This window comes from Drosophila tropicalis, unplaced genomic scaffold, assembly GCF_018151085.1.
Source record: "Drosophila tropicalis isolate 14030-0801.00 unplaced genomic scaffold, ASM1815108v1 contig_805, whole genome shotgun sequence".
NCBI classification, from domain to species: Eukaryota; Metazoa; Arthropoda; class Insecta; order Diptera; family Drosophilidae; genus Drosophila; species Drosophila tropicalis.
In genome coordinates, this window is record NW_027173295.1 from 3100165 (window position 1) to 3123600 (window position 23436).

The following is a 23436-nucleotide window of genomic DNA, read 5'->3' on the forward strand; positions in this document are numbered from 1 at the left end:
TTTTATTTATTTTGTAGTTTATCGTATTTTTCGTTTTTAGTTTGTCTTTTTTTTTTTTTTTTTTTTTGTTATATAAACCTGATAAAGTTTTGTACCAACATTGCCTGTCTCTGGAAAATCCACCGACATATCATATAATCATCTATATATATTCGTTTTTCTGACCATTTTCTTTCTATTCTGGGGTTCAATTGGTTTTTTATTGTGGGCTTGGGGTTGGGAAGGTGGTTGGAGGACTTGGATCTCCACAAGTTGTTCCAGCAACAAAAAATTCTTAGAAAATAGTATTATTATTTTCTGTAGTAGTGGGTTTCGTTTTTTTTGTTTCTCTCAGTGTAGTTTGGCTGTGGATGTATTTCCTTTTGTTTCTGTGTGTGTGTTTTTTCTGAGTAATTTTTAATTATTTTTTTTTTCGCAAAATTGTATTTTTATTTTTCGGTTTCGGTTTTTAGTGGCTTTTACTTGGATTCATTAAAAAACTGTTTCATTCAAATATATATGTATGTATGTATATAGGAAACTGAATATATTATATATATATGTATATTTGCATATGACTTGGCATTTATTATTTAAATTTTTGTTGTTTTTTTGTTTTGATGTGGTTAAATTTTTTTGCATTCATTCATTCGTACACACACATATAATATATATATATATATATAACAATTAAACATTTAGTAAATTAAAAAACTAGGCGCCTAAAAACTGTTCCATATAATATATATATTTATTTATACATACATATATGTACATATATGTATATGGAGTGTGTGTGTGTGTGTGTGTGTATATTCTTTTGACTTGGCTTAGGAGTTAAATACAAACATGTACATACATATACGTGTGTGTGTGTGTGTTTGTGTATATATATAAATATATTTCATATATTTTCATTTTTAGTTAGTGGATATAACATTGGATTTTGTTTCATAATTTTTTTCGTGGTTTTTTTTTTTTGTTTGTTTTACTTTGTTTTAATTTGTTGTTGTTTAATAAACATTTTTGACTTAACTAGAAATTATGTTTAATATTATTATTTTGGAAAATGGGGATGTGGCTGTGGGAGGTGGACAGTTGGGAAGATTATAGAATATCTTTGTAAAAAAAAAAAAAAAAAAAAAAAAATAGACAGAACAAAGGATAAACAAGACAACTTTTTGTTTTTGTTGGTTGCCTTTTCCCTCCTTCTTCGAACAAATATGATCATAATGATCATCATGAGGAGGTTTACCGATTTTCTCTTAATAATCTAATATATTCATCTGTATATGCAAATGGTTTGTATGTGTGTGTGTGTGTGTGTGTGGGTGTGTTGAACTAGCAAGTTTTCTTGGGAGAGGGGAAACGAGAATTGTGTCTCTTTTAAGCTGCCATCATCTCATTATCATTTTCATGCTCATCGTCCTCATTATGCTGATCATCGTCGTTGTCGTACTCATCCTTCGCTCTGTTGACAGCGGCAAGGACTACTTCAACAACAGAAACCGGCTCAGCTGTTGTTGTTGTCGATGTGGATGAACTTGTTGTGCTTGCTGGCGACATATTATCCGGATTACTTGTGGCCAAAATGATGGGCGGCAGCGGCGGCGATGATGACGATGAGGTGGAGGCGGAAGCGGCGGCGGAGGAGGCGGCATAACCCGCACACACATTGATCGTTTCCTGACTTGGGGGCAACACAAAACACTTCCCACCCAGTTCGTCTCATTTGAGTCCCGTATCCGACGATGGTGTCCAACGATCAAACTCAATGCCCGAATCCGGAGAGACACCAGTCGCTTTGGCCAAATGGGCAGCCATAAATCCGCCAGTTTGCATACATTTACAATCGGCGGCAATGCAATTGCATGAGAATTTTGATCCACTGCGTCCGCATTGGCGTACCATTGCTGGATTTGTGGCGGCATTTAGGACATTGGCGGCATTTGTATTGGCAACCAAATGTGTGCCCGTTGTCGTAATGGTATGATGATGGTGATGGTTATGATGATGATGATGATGATGTCCCCCCTCGTCCATGGCATGGCCATCACTGCTGGGACTGCGGCGGAGTTGATTCTCAAAGGATTGCAGTTGCTGCATAAAATGAAAGTTGGGCGACACATCCGGCTTCCGGTCACGCACCATCATGAACGCATCGTTCAAGCTGAGCGCTCGTGTGTGCATTAAATAGGCGAGCGTTACGGTCACCGAACGTGAAACGCCGGCCAGGCAGTGGACCAGCACCGCCGAGTTCGCAGAGCGCGCTTCCTCTGTAAAGAAATGAAAAATCCAAAGATTAATAATGCTTGAATACATCTTTTCATGTTCCTGGTATGACACAATAGTTTGAATTGTATTCATACTATAACTAGAACTAAACCCTCTTTTGTCTCTCTTAGATTTTCTTTGTACTCTGACTTACCTATAAATTGTATGGCATCTGGAAAATGAATGGCCAAATCCTGGGAATAGTGATCGGTAATGGGTATTTGCAGATACTTGATGATGCCTGACTTTTCAAATTCATTTGGCAAATCGGGTGTGACATTTAAAACGTACTAAAAGACAAAAATATGTATGTATAAAAGTTAGCTTGGTCAGTTTGGTTAAGGGCAAGAAAAATCTACCTTAATATTATACTTTTGCAATGCATTCGAGTCGCCGCTGTGTGAAGCATTGCCCAGAAAGAGAAGACCTGGTATTATCTCAACCGGCGCCTCATTGTAACTATGATGATGATGATGATGATGGTGATGATGATGTGTTGTACTCTCACAGTCCGAGGATTCGGCTGAACTGCTGCATGCCGAATCGGAATGCGGTGTGGAAATGCGAAGGGATCTGCAGCAAAGAGAAGTTGAAAGTTTATTTAATATCCTTCTCTATTTTGGCTTCATGACTTCGTGTGACTTACCTTAGACCCATTAGCTGATCGGTCTGTACATTGCGACTAGATTCCATTTCTTTGTTATGTGCCTGATTATCATCCTCACACCATTCCGGAAATGCTTGACGAAAACTGGAGAAACCGTCTGCAAGAAAAACGAAACGTAAAAGATGCGGCGAAACTTTAGAATGCTTTTGTATGTATATATTTATTTATTTTTTTCTTCTCTCTGTCATTTGAGGCCTGTGGAATTTGTTGCGTTCGTTATGCTTGGCCAAGTGTAGCTTGTCTTTGGTCTTTGGTAAGGCAACACCTACGTACACACACACACACACATACACAGACTGAATACCTGCTACTTGTCGGCACCCACACTCAAGTGTGTGTGTGTGTGTCTGTAAAATTCTTTCAAGCGACTCATTCATAAATAAGTGTTGTGACTTTAAAGCTCTCTGACTCTCCGTTCTTCTCTTCGCTCTTTGCTTCCTAACCTCTCAATCCTTTCTTCATTATCATCATCATCATAATGATCCATTGCGCCCAATTAGAAACGGAAATGGATGGAAAAATCGAAACGGAAATACTGCTTCTATATTTATAATCATCGACCGAGCATAGCCCCACTACTGGGTAGTCGTAGCAGTAGTAGTAGTAGTATCTATCTGTCTCTGGCTCCCGGCTCCGGGGCTCTGGGAATTGGAATTCAAATTGAAATTGTCATCCATCAGCATAAACACAAAACGGAAGCTTACAATTTCCTACTTGGCGCATATTAAATGCGATTTCGCAGAAAACACAATAAAAAGAGGAGAAAAAAATACATTCATACATACATACATACATACATACATACATATATGTATATTGTATACGAGACTGGCTGACTATTAGCAAATAACTAAAATCAAAAAGAGTGCAACAAAGAGGAAGAGAGGAAGAGGAACGTGGAACAATGCAAAAGCAAGAACAAGCCGAAACAAGACGAAAGACGAACGATGTAAAACAACAAAGAAGCGGCAACATTGTGTATGGACTGCTTATCACACAATCCGTTCAACGGGTTGTATACGCAATATGCCGGTTCAATATTTTTACTTTAAAAATAGCTAAAGATATGAACAGAAAGCAGGAGGGAGAACGAGAGAGAGGGAGAGAGATAGAAATAAAGTAGAAAAAATAACCATTGACATTTTTTCATCTTTCTCCCCCCGGATTTTTCCTCTTCCTCTCTCTCCTGTTGCACCGTTGACTACATGGACATGACAAACTGCATTTGAAAGCAATTTCCGTTTGCAAGAGTAACTGCATCATCATCATCAACATCGTTGCCTTGGCCGTTAATAATATTTGCTGCTTTCTAAAAATACTAAGATCACTGAGATATGCATACGCAAATGCAACGAGACATAGTCTCTCACAGGTGGATAATCAATATTTATGTCCATGAAAAAGATGTCTCCTTCTACACGCATGATGTTATATGTTCTTATGTTGAAAGTTTCATGTAATCATGCTAAATAGGACACTAATTCATATATTAATATTTGTATTTACATATATTTATAGATACAAATGGCCGATAACAATAATTTATGAGTGTGATAACAATCGAAAATGGTGCTTTGAGAATTTTATTTGAATGTCAGAAAATGACAATAAATCGAGTTCGTTAATCAATTCCAATTTGATCATCTAACACTCTTCTTTTGCATTATATTGTCCAAACTTTTGAACTTGTATTCATGTCTCAGGCTAGATCGTTTCTATAATCAATATTACTATATAACTCATAACAGACTGATTTCACAGAGCATTTTTTGTAAATTTTTGACCATATACAAATCCTTTTGTATCCTTATGAATGAAAAACCAGAGAGCTGGGGCTAACTTCGACCGGTCCTTTGTTTGCGAAAGAACGGAACTGAACAAAGTTATTGATCAAAGACACTGTTTTCGACCAATCGAACTCATGGAAGCTATATGATATAGTCACCTGAACTTGATCAAATTTGGCACAGTTGTTTATAGGTGCAATTAACTCATCAGTATTAAATTTTACAACAATCGCTCAGAAAATAACGATTTTATTCAAAAAAGTCACTGTTCGTAACTTTTTCGTTTGTATGAGAGCTACATATATGATAAAGTGGTCCGATCCGGCTGAATCCGAGATATACAACCCCAAGACCTAGGAGAATTTTGCGTTGATTTGAGCTCGTCTCGTCGTGCTGATCAAGAATATACATATATACTTCTGACCAAAAGGAATATACCTTTTTTGCAAGGGTTTAATAAACACAAAAATTGGAATTGTATTTGTTTTCGATTTGTGATTTTAATGTGTAGTTCATCATTTTGCTACTTGATATTGTCATAAACTGATATTAACATTAAATCTTAAGATTCCAGTTAAAGCCTTTTGCTTATTGTGTTTATTACCATGTTTAAAAGTGAAATTTAATTAGCCTTAAAACTTCGATCTTCAAGTGGTCGTAAAGCCAAGTATATATCTTTTATAATAAATTTATCAACATTTACAAATGTTCAGCTTTGTATCTCTCTGTCGCCTGAGTCTATCTCTATCGGTTTCTCTACTTGTTTCACCATATAAGCAAATACATGTACATACATACATACATACATCTGTTTCTATCTATATAGTATTATGATTTTTGTGTTTGTTTTGTCACGTTCTCTATGTTGTTGTGTGTGTGTGTGTGTGTGTGTATCTATATTGTTTCATTGATGAGTTCACACACAGCACACATTAAGTGGAAACAACGACCTTCAAAACGTTTTCAAATGTAAACTTGAAAATAAAACAAAAATAATGACAAACGAGAGATATAACAAAACTGAAATTTGTTTAGTGTTTTTTTGTTAACCGGATTTCAAACGACCACCTCGCCCACCTGCCCCGCCCACTTGACAAAACAAATTTCGCATTTGACAATAAAAAAAAAAAAACAACATAAATATATATGTATGTATGTAGGAATATTTACAACTCCAACAATAAATGGCATCAGGCCTTATGGTTGATCATTTCATTTCTCTCATTCATTGTTCATTTATTTGTTTATAAATATATATGTATGTATGAATGTAATTTTTTATAGGTATATATGTATGTATATATATTGTTATTACACTTTTTTTTTTCGTTTCGTTGTTGCTTATCTACCTCTTGTTTGTTTGCTTTTTTTTGCTCTGTGTGTGTGTGTGTCGAGAGATATAAATAGAGGGAGACAGAGATACGGAGACACGTTAGAAGGGAGGTGGTGGGAGCAAAAAAACGTGAGTTAAATAACTTTTAGCTTGGCATACAAACAAACAACAATACACACACCCACATATACGACAAGATAGTGAGGAAGAGAGAGAGAGAGAGAGGGAGAGAAGATACATACATACAGACAAAGCTCTATTCATTCAACATTTTGCCCAACGGAAATGACGTAGACCTAAAAACAGTTAGATGGATGGCGCAGAGGAGTAGTGGAGAAGCGAGAAGCGGTTGACTCTTATTTTTTTGGGAGGTCGGTCAATGGGTGTGTGTGTGTGTGTGTGTGTGTGTGTGTGTGGAGTAGTACGTTTGTGAACCCTTATATGGGTTTACTTTTTACATTTTGTGGGGGCATTTTGCTTAATTAATTTTGTGGTTTAGGTGACGCAGCTCCCTTAAGTGGAACACAACCTCATCATCATCATCATCATCAGTCAAGCAACCAGCAACCAGCACCCATCACCCAGCACCCATCACCCATTATCGTCAGCCATCGTCCGTTAAATCCACATCAGGTCACCAGGCACGTACGTCCGTTTAATCCATCGATGGGGGTAACCGCACAAACCGGAAGCACCAAAGCACGAGTAAAATATGGCGAAAACAAAACAAACAACAAATAACAAACCGCACAATACAAAAATTCAAAACAAATTCCTATTTATAACAAATTGTTTAAAAAGTCAAAGGCTCTTCTTGGAAAATGCGGCTAGATTATACGTTAGAGCCAAAATGCAATATCTTATCGACAAAAGTTCTTTAGCACTGATTGACAACGATTTGGGAAAAAAATAAAACACTTCAGACGCTTGGTCTGTAATTAGTGTGGCTGTAAAATTCAAATGATCAAAAGTGTGGCTGCATTTTTTTTTGATGCCAGATAATTATCATACATAAATTCGATTTAGAACTGATGAGGCAATACCAAAGGGTTATCTGTAGAAATTTGGGTATTCTAATGCCAATTTGCGTACAACCAAAGAGAAAATACAATGAAGAATTGAAATGTTTTACAATTGACAGTTTTTCAATTGCAAATTACACAAATATAAAGTTGTAGAAACATCAACAAACTCGACAGACCTGTTTAAAGGTATTATCGCTGCTTTTGGTCTGACCATTTGGCATTTAATATTTGCAAATTGTCAATTAACTTTGTAGATTATATCACTTGATAGCTCGAGCGTGCGCATAAATAATAATCAACCTTATACCCCGCCGAAGGGCATTATAATCCGAGTGCAGTATAAACAAAAGTTGTATATTGACATTTGCAACATCCCTGACCCCAAGCCCGTTTCCCCTTGGTCTTCTCATCTCACACACCTACACCAATACATACAAACGTATGTACATCCTCCCACTAGTTATTTGATGTCGCATCGAATCAATCATGTTGTAATCAATATCAATCAACTTCCGTTCCTTTACACGAGTTCTTTAAAATGTCAAAGCGTGGGCGGCAGCGCGTTTTTGCGAAATTAGTAAAAAGAAAACGAAAACGAAAACAACGAAGCAAAGAAGAAGAACAACAAAGTGGGAGAGTTCTTCCATTGTAGGAACTAAACTCAAAAATAAATTCCTCGTCCATCAAAGACGGAAGTGGTAGACATTAATATATACGTGAGTGTATCTTTCCCAATCTACCCCTCCCATCTTTCCCCATTTTCCATTGCAGTTCGTTTATGCCCCGAACGTTAAAAATGTGCCTCCAAAAATAAGCAAAAAGCAAGCAAAGGAAAACATTTTTAAAGAAGAATGTAAACAAAATTGGGGCCATGTCGGGTTGTTTGGCTTTTTGGGTTGGGTTGAGTTTGGGTTGATATTGCGATTGCGATTGGATGGATTGGTTTTCGTCTTATTTTTACAGCGTCACGAAAATGGGGGAAGAATAGGTGGGGAGGGCGGAGTAGGGAAGTTAGAGAGACACTAAAAACGTGTGTTGCGGCATTATGTCGATGCGTTCGCCCCTCTATGTATACATATGTATATGCATATCTCGGATGTGGTGCGGATGGCTGGCTGGCTGGCTGGGCTAATGGCTCGTTGTGTCTCTGACTCATTGACAAATAGCATTGAACTACAGTCGTCGTAGTCGTCGTCGTCGTCGTCGTCGACATCGTGGTCTGGTTTTTCATTCATCATCTTGTTATACATACATACATATGTATGTAGGTGCTATGTATGCCCCCTCCCTGCGCCATGTGTGTGTATACAATTTTTATGTGTATTGTGTAACACATGGCTGACTGCATTTCCAGAGCAAAGCATTTAGTATACATACATAGTATGAGGAGGGTCTGCTGTCAGTTAGTCAGTCATACATTGCGTATGCGTAATATTGATTTCACCCCATCCCTTGCACACACACACACACACATAAATCCCTATGACAAACATTTCAAAACTCCACCAAAAAGCTAAAAAGTCCACAAAAAACAGAATGTTTACAGATGGCACGGCATTATGGCATCTGTGGCAGATGGAAGAATGTATGGAGAGTGATTAAAAGCATATTTTGTAATAAGTAACAACACAAACACACACACACACACACACACACACACCCACACAGAAAGCAAAAAAGGTGGGGAAGAAGAACATTTCAACAAATTCCAAAACAAAACGGAAAAATATATATCTCGTATACATAAATGATTATACTCAACAAAGGGATTGAAGAAGAATGCCAGGAGCATCACTCAAATCCCTCCCCAAACACGATAAACGAAATGTGTTTAAAAGTTCTTTAAAGTCGAGATCCCATCATGATAAATCGGGAATTTTAGATACATACATACAACCCTAAAAGGATCATTTGGCTTCTGTTAAAGGTTTCGCAATTGCTACATTTTTCTAGTTACTCAAAAGCAAGTTAACTCATCGACTAGCTAAAGTACTTTGACGTAAGTGAGAGAGAGAGAGAAGGCAAGAGAAAGAGTAAGTGGTAGAGAGGTAGGAAGTAAGATGGCGTACGGCATAACAAAAAAAAAACCCAGTTCCAGGTGCTGTCGACATCGCCCACATTGGCCACCGCCTACGGCAATAAAAACCAAAAATGAACGTAGCTTAAATTGTATACGACCAAAGAAACAGAGAGGGAGGGAGGGAGGGGGGTAGACAGAGACAAAGTGAGTGAGAGACCTGACTAAATATACAACAGACAACAAGTATAGCCAAAAAAAAAAAACCTCAACAAAATTCTAAATAAACGCCCGCACATTAAAAAAGATTCCATGTATTCAAAAATACCCTAAACACACACACACACACACACACACACAGGAAATACTGAAAAAGTAGCTCAGGCAAACACATCATTGTCTGTCCGTCTATAATAACTCTTTGTGTTTGATCAAATCATGCAAAATATATACTTTCGAAAATCTCGGAACATTTCTTACATCGGAGTTTTTGGATTAGCTAAGACATGAACCTGTCAAAGATACTTGAAACATAACTAAATATATGTTGGCATGCATCCCATTCCAACTTGCACCCCATCCGAAGGGGGGAGGGAGGAGGGGCTTCAATGGAAAAAGTGAAAGAGTCTTTACTTGTTTTTTTTTTCTTATTTTTTACATAAGCCGCCTTTGAAATTGCTTTTATGAATGAACAAACCCCATTGAACAACAACAACAAAGAGAGCGGGACCAAATATAAGTGGCAAGATTGCACGCAACCATTTTGGTTTTTTTTTTTTTACTCTTGTTGTTGTTGTTTTTGCATTCACAATGCGAAACTGAAAAAGAAGAAGAGTCCGCCATGCATACATAGTTAAAGTCCATTTTCATATACCATTTCATTCATTCATGCATTCAATTTAATTTTTCGCTGTAGTTTTTTTTCTCTTCTTCTGTTTTTTTCGACGTCGTCGACGTCGACTCAATTTGCTGCAATTGAGCTGCCGGGCCTTGTGTTATGGATAGGCTCAGAGAGAAGTAAGAAGCGGGGGCGTGGCAAGGGGCAAGCGGACATGGCGGCATAATTTGCTTTTGCTTTTGCCTTTCATCTTGTGTGTTAAGTGACTTCCGCATTGTAGAGCGAGAGAGATGAAGTTTAGTTAACTATATTTCTGTCAATTATTAAAACTAGCGACTAGACTAGTTTAGTTGGGAGGTCGTTCTCCAACGTTGCACATGCTAATAGCTGGCAATTGTGTCATGTGAGTTAATATCAGCGAATCCCCCAGAGAGAGGTCATCGACAAATGCTGAAGAAGGTTTCGTTATTAACGACAGAATACCGGAAGTTGGCATTGGCATGCCAAAATTGCAAGGCCTTTGCAAATATTATTCGACACTGACCATCAAAAAACAAAACACCTTCCTTTAAGATTAAACCAATTAGTTTTGAGTTAACTTGTAAATGCAATTGTATCATTGATTTTGACAGTTTTCACCTGAATCCCTCGACAGGTGTCATTACTTATGTATAACTCCTCTCTGTGGACGACAAAACACAAAGCTAATGGCAATGGATTAATTAATTTCCCAAAATGAATTTCAAGACTCAAAATATGCTAATTCTAATGAATATGTGAGCCAGGTCATGTGCATGTATTAGTATGTGTACGTGTGCAGTTCTCCGTAATAATTAGATGCCGGCAGCTTCCCAGCAGTCTGATTTCATTTGAAGCATGGACAAAATAATGTGCACTCTTATTTCTCCATCCACAATTAAATTTCGGTGAATGTACAAATTTGTTTTTCAACGAACTCGTTTCACACAACACATGCATACATACACACATCACAATCACACTCACACTCACACTCTTACACTCATCTGATTTCTAAGGGAATGGACATCAATATTCATAGTAATATTCGCACTTAGTCATAACCATGGTTTCTTTTCACATTCATAATCATAATCACATTCCAATTAACACTTATGTATACATATATTAAATGTCATATTCATATTCATATTCATAGTCATACTCATAGTAATATTTATACTCATATTCAGTTCAGAGTGTTTACCATGAGACTAACTAATACTCATAGATTGGTACTCAAATTTGAACTAAGACTCTTAGATGAACTTTTACACTCTGTACTCATAATACTCGTTTCCCCTCGATGAAGTAATACTCAAAGATAGTTTCATCGAGACAAAATGGAAAGGATTGTGGATTAACTGCAATTTCTTTGATTATACTCATACTCATAGGGCATGTAGTCAAAAATTAGAAGAGATAGTACAAAATGAGAGTAATTTGTATTAATACACATACATATGTAGATTGATATTCACAATTGTGATAATTAACACTCATCAATTCATTTGCGTATTCATACTTATACTCATACTTATATTTATACTCGTAATTTAGAGACATTTAGGCAAATATTAAGAGAGAGTATAACATGAGAGTAATTTACCAAGAGCGAAGAGGGGTAAGAAACTGATTGAATGATGCGGTGTGTGTGTGTGTATTTTGAGGGTTTTCAAGGACTTGCCCCTTGGGCCCAAACAAAAATGTCAAACTGCGTAAGCCAATCAATCAAAATGTAAATAAGCAAAAACCTTATTTCGTTCATTCCACACCCACGCACAACAGAGCATACAATTCTTAACCTATATACATATATATATATGTATATGTATGTAGGTAGCCCCCAGGCGCGGAGTCGGGGAGGTTACGAGGGCGGTGTTATAATGGTTGGTTTGCCGTTGGATCTATAAATAGGCATACAAGAAGCCGCAGCAGCTTAACCCAGACCTGGGATGCCGCATTATTAATTAATTATATTTTCTGTTTGCGCACAGAAAGGAAAAAAAAAATACAAAATAATAATAATAATAACGTAGAAAATGAAATTTGGCAACAGGGCGAAACAGAAAATTTTACAATGCAAAAGCATACTCTCACACACACACACGCGCGCACACACATACACATACATACATATAGTAAAATCCGGGATAATTGAAGTGCCACAAAGAAAATTCGACTGCGACAGAGACAAGGCGATGGAAAGAGAAACGGAGAGAGTGAGAGTGAGAGAGAGAGAGAGAGAGAGAGAAAGCGAGAGCTTTATTGCCAAATTGTATCTGTATAACTGTATATTGTGTTTGGTTTGGATTTTAAATGGATTGGATAAAGAGAGCAAGAGAAAGCATAAAAGGGGAACAAATGGGAAAGGTCAAGGGGTTGCTTGTGTGGGGTGGCGGGGTGGCGGTCGGGCAGATAAAGCTTTGCCAAATGGGGTCAAGTTTAATGTGCAACTTCCTGTTGCTGCCTTGCCGCCTGCCTCTGTAATTGCAGATGGATTTGCTTTGTCATTTCAGTTTCAGTTTCAATTTGCCTGGGGCATGCAACAAGTGCCTGGCGACCGATTTTCTTGCTCGTCTTTGTCTTTATTGATTTTCCCACTTTTTTTCTCTCTCTCTTTTTTTCTGCATAATAAAGGAAAACAACTCTTTTGGGTATCCTACTATCATCACATCCTCCTTCATCTTCTTCTTCCTCTGCTGCTGCGTTTTCTTCTTCATCTATGTATGTATGTATGTATTACAACTTCTGCAAGATAACCCGCTGGGGCTAGTTTCCTCCTCCGCCTGCCTCCTACCTCTTATCTCGCTATCTTACCACCATGCACTTACTGCGATTCACAGTCGTCCAGTTTACTAACAATAACAACATTTCGCTATCCGGTAGCTCTCTGTACTCAACAACGTGCTTTGAATTTCAATTTCGAAATGAAATGCGCTTAAAGCGCCAAAAATATATATGTATATATGTATGTATATGTACCTATGTATGTATATACCAAAATAAAACGCAAAAAGAAACAACCGTAGTCTTGCACAATGAAGAAGAAAAAGTGAAACAGTGAGTGACACAGACGTGGAGGAGGGGGAACGGGGCGACATCACAGCCCTGAAACTGAAACTCGAGTGCTGTGCTAGATCAGCATTAAAGATGAATCTGAATCCCACTCTGTCGGGTGTCGCTAATTTCGAAAAGGAGCACCAAATCTATGTACATTATTCTCATAAAATTCTGTATATATATACCAACTCAAAGCTATATCAAGCTAAATGATTTGAAAATCGATTTATACTTTCGAAAATCTGACTCCTTCAGCCCTTCTCTCATATGCACCATTGAGATATGCTCGTAAAACTAGTTAGTACAAACAACTTGAATCGAATTAACTGTTTAACTTTGTACAAAATGCATTTTAATTGGCCAACCACACAAAAAATTTAATTTCAATTAATTTATTTAGCTTTTTATGGTACCTACATACATACATATGTACATACAATACACACAAACAGGAATTGGCAAATGTCTTCTCCTCTTTTTTTTTTTTTTTTTTGTTTTTATTACATACTTTGGAAAAAAACAACAAAGTTTTATGATATTCTGAAACCCGCTGAACAATGCACTTCATTCTCTCCTTCTTCATTCTTATGGGTCTTATGTCTTTAGTGTTGCATGAAAAAATTGCGCACAGTCTGAAGTAGGAAGCAACCAGGGAACACCACCAAGGCAAACGCGCACGTTTCTCTCATCTGGAGTAGTTTTGTTGTTGCTGTTGCCTTTTCCTCCTTGTTGACATAGCTCGCGCCGGTCATAACAAGAAGCATCATCAAGATGAAAAAGTGGAAAAGAAGATGTAGCAAATAGCAACAGAGACTGAAACAGAAGACGAAAGGGAATTCTCAAGGGGGACCACCTCCCTAAGTAATGCCATTGAAGGGAGATGAAATTATAAGAGGAACGAGATCACAGACGCGGACCCTCTCAGTATTGATATACGGAGAGAGATGTTCCACAGATATGCTCTTCCCTTTGCAAGTGGAACACACAAAATTGAAATGTTTAATTTTTGCTTTAAGTCAGATTTTTATATGCTGTTACTGCAAACAACTTTAAAATCAAACACATAATCCTAAACCTGAAAAATTAGAGCTGGGAAACTATCGATAATGGCCGAATTCGATATAATGTTCAATTCCATGGATAGTATATTTTTTTTAAGGCTACAATTACAATTTAGAATTCGTTCAAAACAAATTGTTTTAAACAACTTTAAAACATTTAAAATATTTTCCATATTTATTGAAAATACATTTTCAAAATAAAAACTTTATATATTTTTCAGACTTCCTGTTTTGTAAGGGAATTTCAAAGTTTAAAAACTTCAAACTTTAAGGAAAAATAGCAGAGCTTAAATTGAAATGGTTATATCACTTCAGTTAAGATATATACATACGTCTTTTCTAATCTATTATTAGGTTAAGAATGACAAAATTTGAAACGTTTCAGTGCTAAAATTACGCTGTGGATGTTCCAGAACATATTTTAAAATTACATTATATGTTTTATATTAGCTTCATTATGCAGAAACCTTCAGCGCTCAGTACTATGAATACCGATGATGATTGAGAAGCTTTAAAAATCGATACCTTGATAGTGCTATCGATAGTTTCCCAGCTCTAACAGGAATTCCATCAAAGAACTTTAAATGTATTAATTTTTAACATATAGAAGGTGATAGAAAGTAAACTTGTATATAGGAGATGTGTGTGTGGCGGTTAGGTTCTGCCTTTTTAATTTTATAAAGCTACCAACCTGCTAAAAAAATATGTAGCAATTATAATGCCTCTCCATATTGGCCATATATGTACATACATACATATGTATGTATGTGCATAAAATGCTTGAGATTTCCAATATGTTAAGTAGTGTAGGTTAAATGCTTAAACGACATCATATTACAATATCTCCGATATCATAAGACCTAAACTGTGAGTTCATGATGTTGAATATAGCACAGACACGAACCACACACATTCGCACGCACTCACAAAGCAGACATCGTTGATTCTTCCTGCTTTATCTGCCCTGCCCCCAACTCCCCATTGTGGCATCTTCATTGAACCCTATCAAGCAACCATTCTTAGTAAACTGTTGTTGTTGTTGTTGCTGCTGTTTTTGTGGCTCGTTCTCGTTTTGGAATCTGTTGCTAATTTGCACTTTGATGAAATGCGTTCATGTTTATGCCTGCTGCTGCTGCTGCTGTTGTTGTTGTTGTTGTGCCTTTGCGTTCCTCCACCACCTACTCTCTGTCTCATTCACTTTTGCTCTTCATCCATCTCATTCTTTTGCCCTTCCTGTGGCTGGTGCTCCTTCAACAGTCTCCCTCTCTCCTATATTTCTGTAGATTTATGCATGCAACGTTCCAACAACTTTTTAGCTTCATTTCATTTTGATGCCGTCTTACTTCTTTTTCCTTCTCCCTTTCTCTGTTTCTCTCTCTCTCTCTCCCTGTCGTTGTTTGCTTCTTCGGTGGGGCCTCGGATACCCTTTCGCTTACAGTGGAAAGCATTTTTAACCTTAGATCTTTTTCATTATGTTTTTATCCGTTGGTATTAAGCAAGGATTCAAGATCCTTTAAAGTTGCTAAATTACTTTATAAGAAAAAGCCTCAAAAGATCGAGAAGAAACAACTATTTTGGTAAGGGTATCCTAGGTACATAAATTATGTAGTCAAAGTTATTGCGATCCTTCTGATTTTCTTTGGGGATTTCGCCTTTTTTTTTTTTGGTTTTTTATTTATTTCTGTGTTCTGTTTATTTGTTGTAGTTTTTGCGACGCGACAAAAGGCAGACAAAACGATTGGCTTCTTGGTTGTTTGCTAATTCCGAGAATATAACAATTTACGCGTCGTCCCCCCGCCAAGAAAACAGAAAACTGAATGGGGCGACTCTTCTTTAGGTCTCCCAACCTCACTCTGCTGGTGTGTGTGTTTATTTTATCCCTGGATACTTCCGTTGAGTTGCAACCCACAGATACACACACACACACATACAGATATTTCTCACTCACTCACGTACAACAATTTTTGAGTTTTTGACCGGAAGTTGTTCGTCCAATTGCTGCTGCAAAAAAATTATAATTTTGCACAAAAAAAGTGTGAATGGATGTTTAATGTCGATCTGGTCGAGATCTGGTCGCTAATGTGGGCCGCCGCCGCTTCACAGTTAGTCAGTCGATTGCCTGACTGACTGACTGACTGACTAACTGACTCACTGACTGTGTGTGTGTGTTTGGTTGTTTTAATTGAAACCCACTCAACTCAGAGGTAGACTTTTATTGGGGGGAAGTGGAAATTTGCCCCAAATCCTCCCGATAAGTTAAATATCGAGAGAATCGCTGTAGGCTGAACACTACTACATGTATAATCCAGCGACCAGCTTTAACATGGTCGTCGACTACCTCTCCATAACATGGTGACGCCAACACTGGCCAGATGGAGTCATAGAGAGAGACAGAGAGCTGGAGAGTGAAAGAGAGAGACATGCCAGAATAACCAACTTTGCATGTGGGCTGATTATTTTGAGGCAATAATATAAGTTGAAAAGATTACAGTGGTTTCAATTCCAAATATTCAAATAGAAATCACTAAACAAAATTCCATTGCCTATCTTTAGGGTAAAATATGTACATATGTATATCTAAACGATGAAAGGATATTTACCTGGCTACGCCTATGTTGCAAGAGGATACAAATCTAAATGAAATGTCATGGAACTATGTTCCTATAGAACTTGTTACAAATCAAGTAAAAAACCAAAATTGTTTACAATGTCTTAGGATTTTAATGAAGATGTTGCCTTAGACTCTCTTCTAAAGGTCCAATTCAACTTATCCAATGAGAATACTTTCAAAATATGCTTAGAAAACAAAAACAAAGCTCACAATCCATTTAAATCTATAATTTTCAATAAACAAAACTGGATTTTTGGACAAGTCTGTGGCCAGTGTTTGTAAAATTTTGGCATGTAGGTGGGCCATCAACCAAAAAAAAAAAAAAAAAAAACCGACCAAAACTGAAAACCATAACCAGACCAACCCAACCAATCAAGCAATAGCCAAATGGCCAACTGTCTTTTTTTTTTTTTTTTGTCGATGAAGGCAGTTCGGTTGGCGGCTTAATTTCACTGCTGCTGCTACTCTTCTTTGCGGTTGCTGTTGTTTTCTTTTTGGGGGGGTGAGGGGGCTGGCTTTTTGATGAATTATCATCAAATTGTAATGAGAGGCAATCGATGGCGAACGACCTTGGCAGCGTTTGTGCCACGTGTTTTTCTCCTACTCTTATTCCCTCCTCATTCTTCTCCTGCTCCTCCTCCACAAAGTGTGTTCAAAAGTGAAAGATGAAAAATGTGAAAACTGACCAAAATAAACAAGAGAGAGAAAATGAAATTTAAGTTACAAAAACAAAAACAAAAAAAGCAAGCTTGTCAAATTGAGGCAAACAACTCTCCTTCAAACCAAAAGATGCAGAGAAAATATGAGAAAAGAGAAAAGCAAATTGGGAAAAATCTTTTGTCTGTGTTGCTTCATTCTTTGATTCGTCGTTAGTTGGGGTTTTCCGCGCTGCAACCAGCGAGATGAAGAAGAAGAAGCTGCTGCAACGCGACTCGATGCAACGATCAACGAATCAGCGCGCAAAACGAAACGAAACAAAGTTGGAGTTTTGAAGTTGAAGTTGTTTTTTATGGTTGCGCATGCGCAGAGCAGGCCTCGAGTTCAATTTCTATAAAAGGGTCGTACGAACGAACCAGCGAAGAGAGAAAAGAGAAGACGTTATAAGAAGAAAAGGCAAAAGAGAGAGAAGAGCTTTGTATCCGCTTGGGCCATAAAAGAAGAAAAAAACACACACACACACACAAAGAAGAAGAAGAAAATAAAAATCAAGCGACGGCGGCGGCAAGCAGACAAGTTCTCCTCCACCTCATCCAATGAAGAAGAGAATATGCAGCCCAGTCGATCCGGCGGAGGTGGAGACTCCCCAATAAAAACTCTGGCGACGACGCATCGTTCATTGACTTTCGACACTCTCGACGACGCGACGTCTCTAGAGAGTCTCTCTAGAGAATGCCATGCAGTAGTACGGAGTGGGAGGGAGAGCAAAAGAAACGCGATCTGTGGCTGTGGTGAGGGTTTGAAACCTTGCTAAATCTAAATTGAATTAAATCAACAACGGAAATGCTTAGTTTAATATGATATCGTGTCTCTTTTTTTGCACCCACTACCCTCTCACTCCCTTACTCTCTGTCTCTGTCTCTCTCTCTTTCTCTCTCTGTGTGCCCGCAGACATACCACATAGTCATCCTTAATTGTTTTTATTCTCAGAAATTGCAACACAAAGTGGCATTTAATTAGACTTAATTTCGTTGTCCCTCTCCATCACCATCACCCCCCACTCTCTCTCTCTCAATGTCTCCTTCTCGCTAGAACTGCAACTTAGTTCATGGCATTTAGCATGTGCTTGGTTAGCAATCGACCCCCTACCCCCACGTCGTATACAATCCGCGGGCTTCCTGGTCCTCCCGCGTGTCCTCCTCCTTCATAAACGAAAAGCAGACAGCAAATTAATTGCATTTTATGGCTAATAAGCTCCCGGCTTGCAGCAGCCACAAACAACAACAAAAAATACTCAACCAGAATTTATTTCAGGATTAACTCCATGGACGAGTAACCGAAACCCATAACGGTAAGAGTTTAAAGTGGATGACAACGGCATTTATTTGTGAACTCTACACTCGAATCGTTAAGTTTTGAAATTTAATCGGAAAGAAGCTCCAATATTCGATAATATATCAAAATATGAACATTTTGTATGATTTTATATTAAAAATTACAAAAAAACCTTTTGTAAACGTGAGGACCAATCGAACAACCCCCCGGACTTAGATCCACTTACCGTGGATCTGTCCATTATAAAAAGCTATCAAAAAGACAGGGTTTCTTACGGAAATGTTGAAGGCTTTACGTAAAATTACATTTACATATTTATCACCAATAAATTAAGATAAATTCTTTTAGTTCCATTCCTTTTGAATTGGAAGGTTTTCTATTGAATTTCAACTTGTTTTATTTTTCATTGAGAAATCTATGGCCATGACTCATACTTATGCACATGGAATTGACCAAATATATGTATGTGAGTTTTGGCTTCTTTTTTGCTATAAGTTTGTAGACATTGGTTCCTCCATACATACATACATAATTATCTTCTGACTATATGTCGCCGTCAGAGCAAAAATCAGACTGTGGCTTCATATTTATTTTTATCACTTCAATTTCCGTTCGCTTACAAGCCGACGAGGACGGTGGCGTTCTCCTCCCCACCCACCCCAAGATCCGACCCTCTGAACATTTGAGTTGGCAAGAGATGGAAGGCTTTCCATAGCTTACGCACGAACAACGTTCCATACACACACACACACACACACACACTCTAACACCACCATCCATTCAGACAAAGTGTGCTAATATCGCAAATTGACAATGGAGCGTCAACAAATGGACCGGCTCTACATATGTCCCCCCCTCTCTCTCTCTCTCTCTCTCTCTCTCTCTCTTTCACTCATCCCACACTCATTGTTTACTCGTTTCATTTTGAAAATAGAATTTGAAAAGGCCAAAAAATTAGCATAACATAAGGTCGCGTTGCTCAAATATTATTTCTAACCACATACACACACATATATAGATAGATATTTATATATGTATGTATATATCTACATATTTGGAGTAGGTATGTTATGACGTCAAATGGTACAGGACCCTGTCCACTACATAGACGAAAGTTAGATAGAGACAGAGAGTGAGTAAGAACGATTCAGATGGGCAATTCATCTATCTGCATACATACACCTACACCTAGCAAAAGGGAGACACACACACAAACACACACACACATTGATACCTTACTGGCTACCTGTGCTCAGGTAATTAGAGAATTTGTTCTTTGTTTTTCCCTATTTATGTGTGTGTGTGTGTGTATGTTGGTGTGGTTTATGACCTGGAAATACCAGGGAAATCCTCATACTCTTGACATTTTTGCACACCAGAAAGCAGCGTGAAAATTCCTTGTCATCGAAACAGATCAGGGTCTCTAAAGAAAAGGCACGGAGAGGGAGTAGTGGACACTTGAGAAAATCTTTCACATTTTTCTTAATGATCTCGAAATGGTTAAAGAATTTTTGTGACCTGAATGAACGATTGAACGAAAAACTGGAATGGAATGGAATTTTTCCTATGTCTCTTTTCATTCTACCTTGTTGCAAACGAAGATAGTCAGTCTGAATTAATATAATCAAAATGGCTGAAGCAAAAACATTTCAACTAGTCTTAGTTGAAAAAATTCTTAGTTTAAGTAACAAAATATTTGCCGACTATTGGATAAAATTTTGCACTTTTTTTTTTGTCGTTTTGTTGTTGTTTCAGCCAATGGAAAAGTAAAGTTAACTTATCTTATCACTTCTCAACCAATTGTGAGAGAGGGGGGATGGGAAATGACATGAAAAAGGTATGCCAGGATAAAGGAGGAAGGGGACAACAGCAAATGGTTTATCAACACATTTAAATAATATATATACATTTAGTGAGTTGGATAGATAAATATATATGTATTTGTAAAAAGTGCCATAAATGAAATATATGTATAATAATTGTTGAAATTGTTCAGTTATAGATATAGATGCATACATGTCTGTATGTGTGTGTATGTTAGTGATCTAATGTGCCATTTAAACAAACATCGATTAGGAAAAAATCGTTTAAGCGAAACAAGTTCACCTAGGGGTTAAAAAGCAACAAATTTCTATTTAAAGCAACGTCGCCAATAATATTTCCTCCAAGATCATTCCACATCATCATTTAGCGATCTGTCCTCTGTGTCTGTTTAATCTTCTATATGGAATGTGTCAATAGGCTGGCTGGCTGGCTGGCGCTAGACTTATCAGTGAAACATCAGCTACATCTACATCTATATATACATACATATATATGCATTATATGTATATATACTGTTACCTTTCGCTGATATTTCTCATAGACAAAAAAATCTCTTAATTTAATGCTGTTGTTGTTGTTGTTGGTGTTGGTGGTGGTGGTGGTGGTGGGTCTTGATTATAAACATAATGCCGCTTGTCTGTTCCGCAAAAATGTTGTTTATTTATGGGGGCCAGGCAAAGGCGCTTCGCTATATTATTTATTCTTTATTTTTGTTTTGGTTCTTGTGGCTAAAAATGCCGCAGCATTAAAAATAAAACAAACACAAAAACAACAACAGCAGAAGAATAAAAAAATAAAAATAAACAGAAAGTGCAAAAAGAAAAACGGAAAAATGCCAGAAAAAATAAATATAAATAAATTTAAACAATTTTTTTTCTTTCTTCTCTTTTTGCAGAGTATATGTAGAAGGGGACTGAAGGGTATAGACCAAAGGAAGAACAATTGCCAGGAGTCCATTTTTATTTACTTTTCAAAGAAATATATTTTTATCAACAGTTTTCAAATCGTTTACCAACTCGAAATGGGTTAAAAATGTTGCCAATTTATGTTTTACGTACGATATTCCAAGAATTTTGCTCTATTAAACAAAAATATTGAGAAAAATGATGACTCAAAACTGTTTTTGATACAAATTTTCAAAGAAAATTATTGAGAATCTGTCTATTATCTATTAGTACGCTAAATAAATGCATTCAAATAGATTTAGATTTAGATATTCAGAATGAAAAAAAGCTTAAAAATGAAATAAATTGTATTAAGAGTAAAATTCATTCACTAGTTCAACGCTTGATTCAATGTGAATGGAGAAATGAATAAGATAATTGATACTCAGAGTACTTTAAGCTATTTTATACTTCCTTTCGCTTCATATACATACATAGATTCATTCATTTTGCATTCGTTGCATAATTTCCTTATTGACGATTTCTCACGAGTGATTGAAGTTTTGAATGAAAATGATCAAAAATTAAGAGTCTAAAAGAAGTTTAAGAAATTTCCTGCCAAAAAGGTCAATATCCGCAACCGATTTCAGGGATAATATGTATGTAGATTATGAATGTGAGATTTGGCAAGGTTTCGATGTAAAGAGAGACACATTCACTCACCTTGCAATGATACAACGCGACAGCCATCCTGTTTGAGACGACGATGCAGGGTATTTATGATCGAATCATTCCCATTGCTGCCCAACATGGCAAACGCTGCAGCGGCTCCAGCACCAGCACCAGCTGCTGCGGCAGTGGCTGCATCCTGATTAGGTATTGCCACGCCCTCGCCATTGTACAAGATGAAGAGGCAGAGCTTATAACCCGTTTGGATGCGCTCCTTCAACTCCGGTGACTTGATGGTCGAGGCCAAATCAATTTTGCCAGCTGCCAATCGTCTCAATACTATGCTCGGTATACAGAGATTGACAGCGCCGCGTATATGTGATTCACTATACTCATGGGAGCCGCGGCAATCCAATATGATCAGCTCCTTGGCATCCAAGGCTCGAAGCTCTGATTGGAGCCATTCTTTGCTACAGCATTCGTGCTCTGTTTCCGGCATGGTTTCGAGCACACAACACAACAACACTAAGAACAACAACAACGAAAACTCAACAACAATAACAAAAAAAAAACCAAAAAACAACAAAAAAAAAACACAACAAACAAAAATTGGAAGCTTTTCTTGTTTCGCTCGCACACACGCACTTTAACTCTCGGTCGCTTTCTCCTTTTGTTTGTTCTAAGTTTTTCTTTCCTTTTTTGTGTTCTTTTTCTTCTTCTTTCGATTACAACAAAGTTTACATCATCTGCTTTTTTTTTCTTCTTTTCTTTTGATTCTCTGTTTCTTTTTACTTCACAAACACACACAGAGACACACACTTTGCGCGCACACACACAGAGGTAAAGGTAAAGAAAGAGAGAGATAAAACCACCAAGAAGTGGAATCCAAAAAAACAACAACAAAATTTAAGTATGTTTTGGTTGTCTCTTTACTCTGTTTCTGTTTGTTTGTTTGTTGCACCTCTTTTTTGATTCACTTTTTCGTTCACCTCGTTTCGTTTAATATTTTCGTGTGTGTTTGTGTGTTTATTATTAATTTATTAATATTTTTCGGTTTTGCGTGTGTGTGTACGCATACAAGCGCGCGCCAAATCACAACCGTGTGTATGTATCGTATGTAACTGTATACATATATGCGCGTGTGTGTGACTTGAGTAAGGTGTGAGTGCGTGTATATAACTATATACATATATATGTATTACTTTGTATGTGCCCGCAACAAAGTTCACAACAACACAAAGAGATCGTTCCGTTATACATATATCCCGATTTGACCGATTTTCAATATATACATAGGTGTATATTCAACCTGATTTATCTTCGAAGAATTTTGATTCGTCCGATACACGCAAAAAACACACCCGCTCACGTTGAAAACAAAAACAATAATAAAA

The 23436-nt window shown here is 37.2% G+C and overlaps 1 protein-coding gene across 1 annotated transcript; it reads right to left on the reverse strand.

Annotated features, from left to right (window-relative positions):
* Window positions 1-923: 923 nt before the first annotated feature.
* On the reverse strand, window positions 924-23431 carry Mkp3 (Mitogen-activated protein kinase phosphatase 3). Its single transcript, XM_068293685.1, has 5 exons — window positions 22097-23431; window positions 2900-3017; window positions 2613-2826; window positions 2408-2543; window positions 924-2255 (listed from the first exon to the last, which is right to left on the reverse strand). Exons 1-5 carry the CDS (start codon window positions 22539-22541, stop codon window positions 1708-1710), a joined length of 1461 nt encoding a protein of 486 aa, XP_068149786.1. The 5' UTR covers window positions 22542-23431; the 3' UTR covers window positions 924-1707.
* Window positions 23432-23436: the final 5 nt, after the last annotated feature.

Excerpts from the sequence above, each read along its gene's own strand:
- Mkp3 (XM_068293685.1), bottom strand. The coding sequence starts at position 22,541 with ATGCCGGAAACAGAGCACGAATGCTGTAGCAAAGAATGGCTCCAATCA. Across the intron at positions 3,018-22,096 it reads TCGCGTTGTATCATTGCAAG|ACGGTTTCTCCAGTTTTCGT; the intron begins GTGAGTGAATGT and ends TTTTTCTTGCAG. Across the intron at positions 2,827-2,899 it reads GATCAGCTAATGGGTCTAAG|ATCCCTTCGCATTTCCACAC; the intron begins GTAAGTCACACG and ends TCTTTGCTGCAG.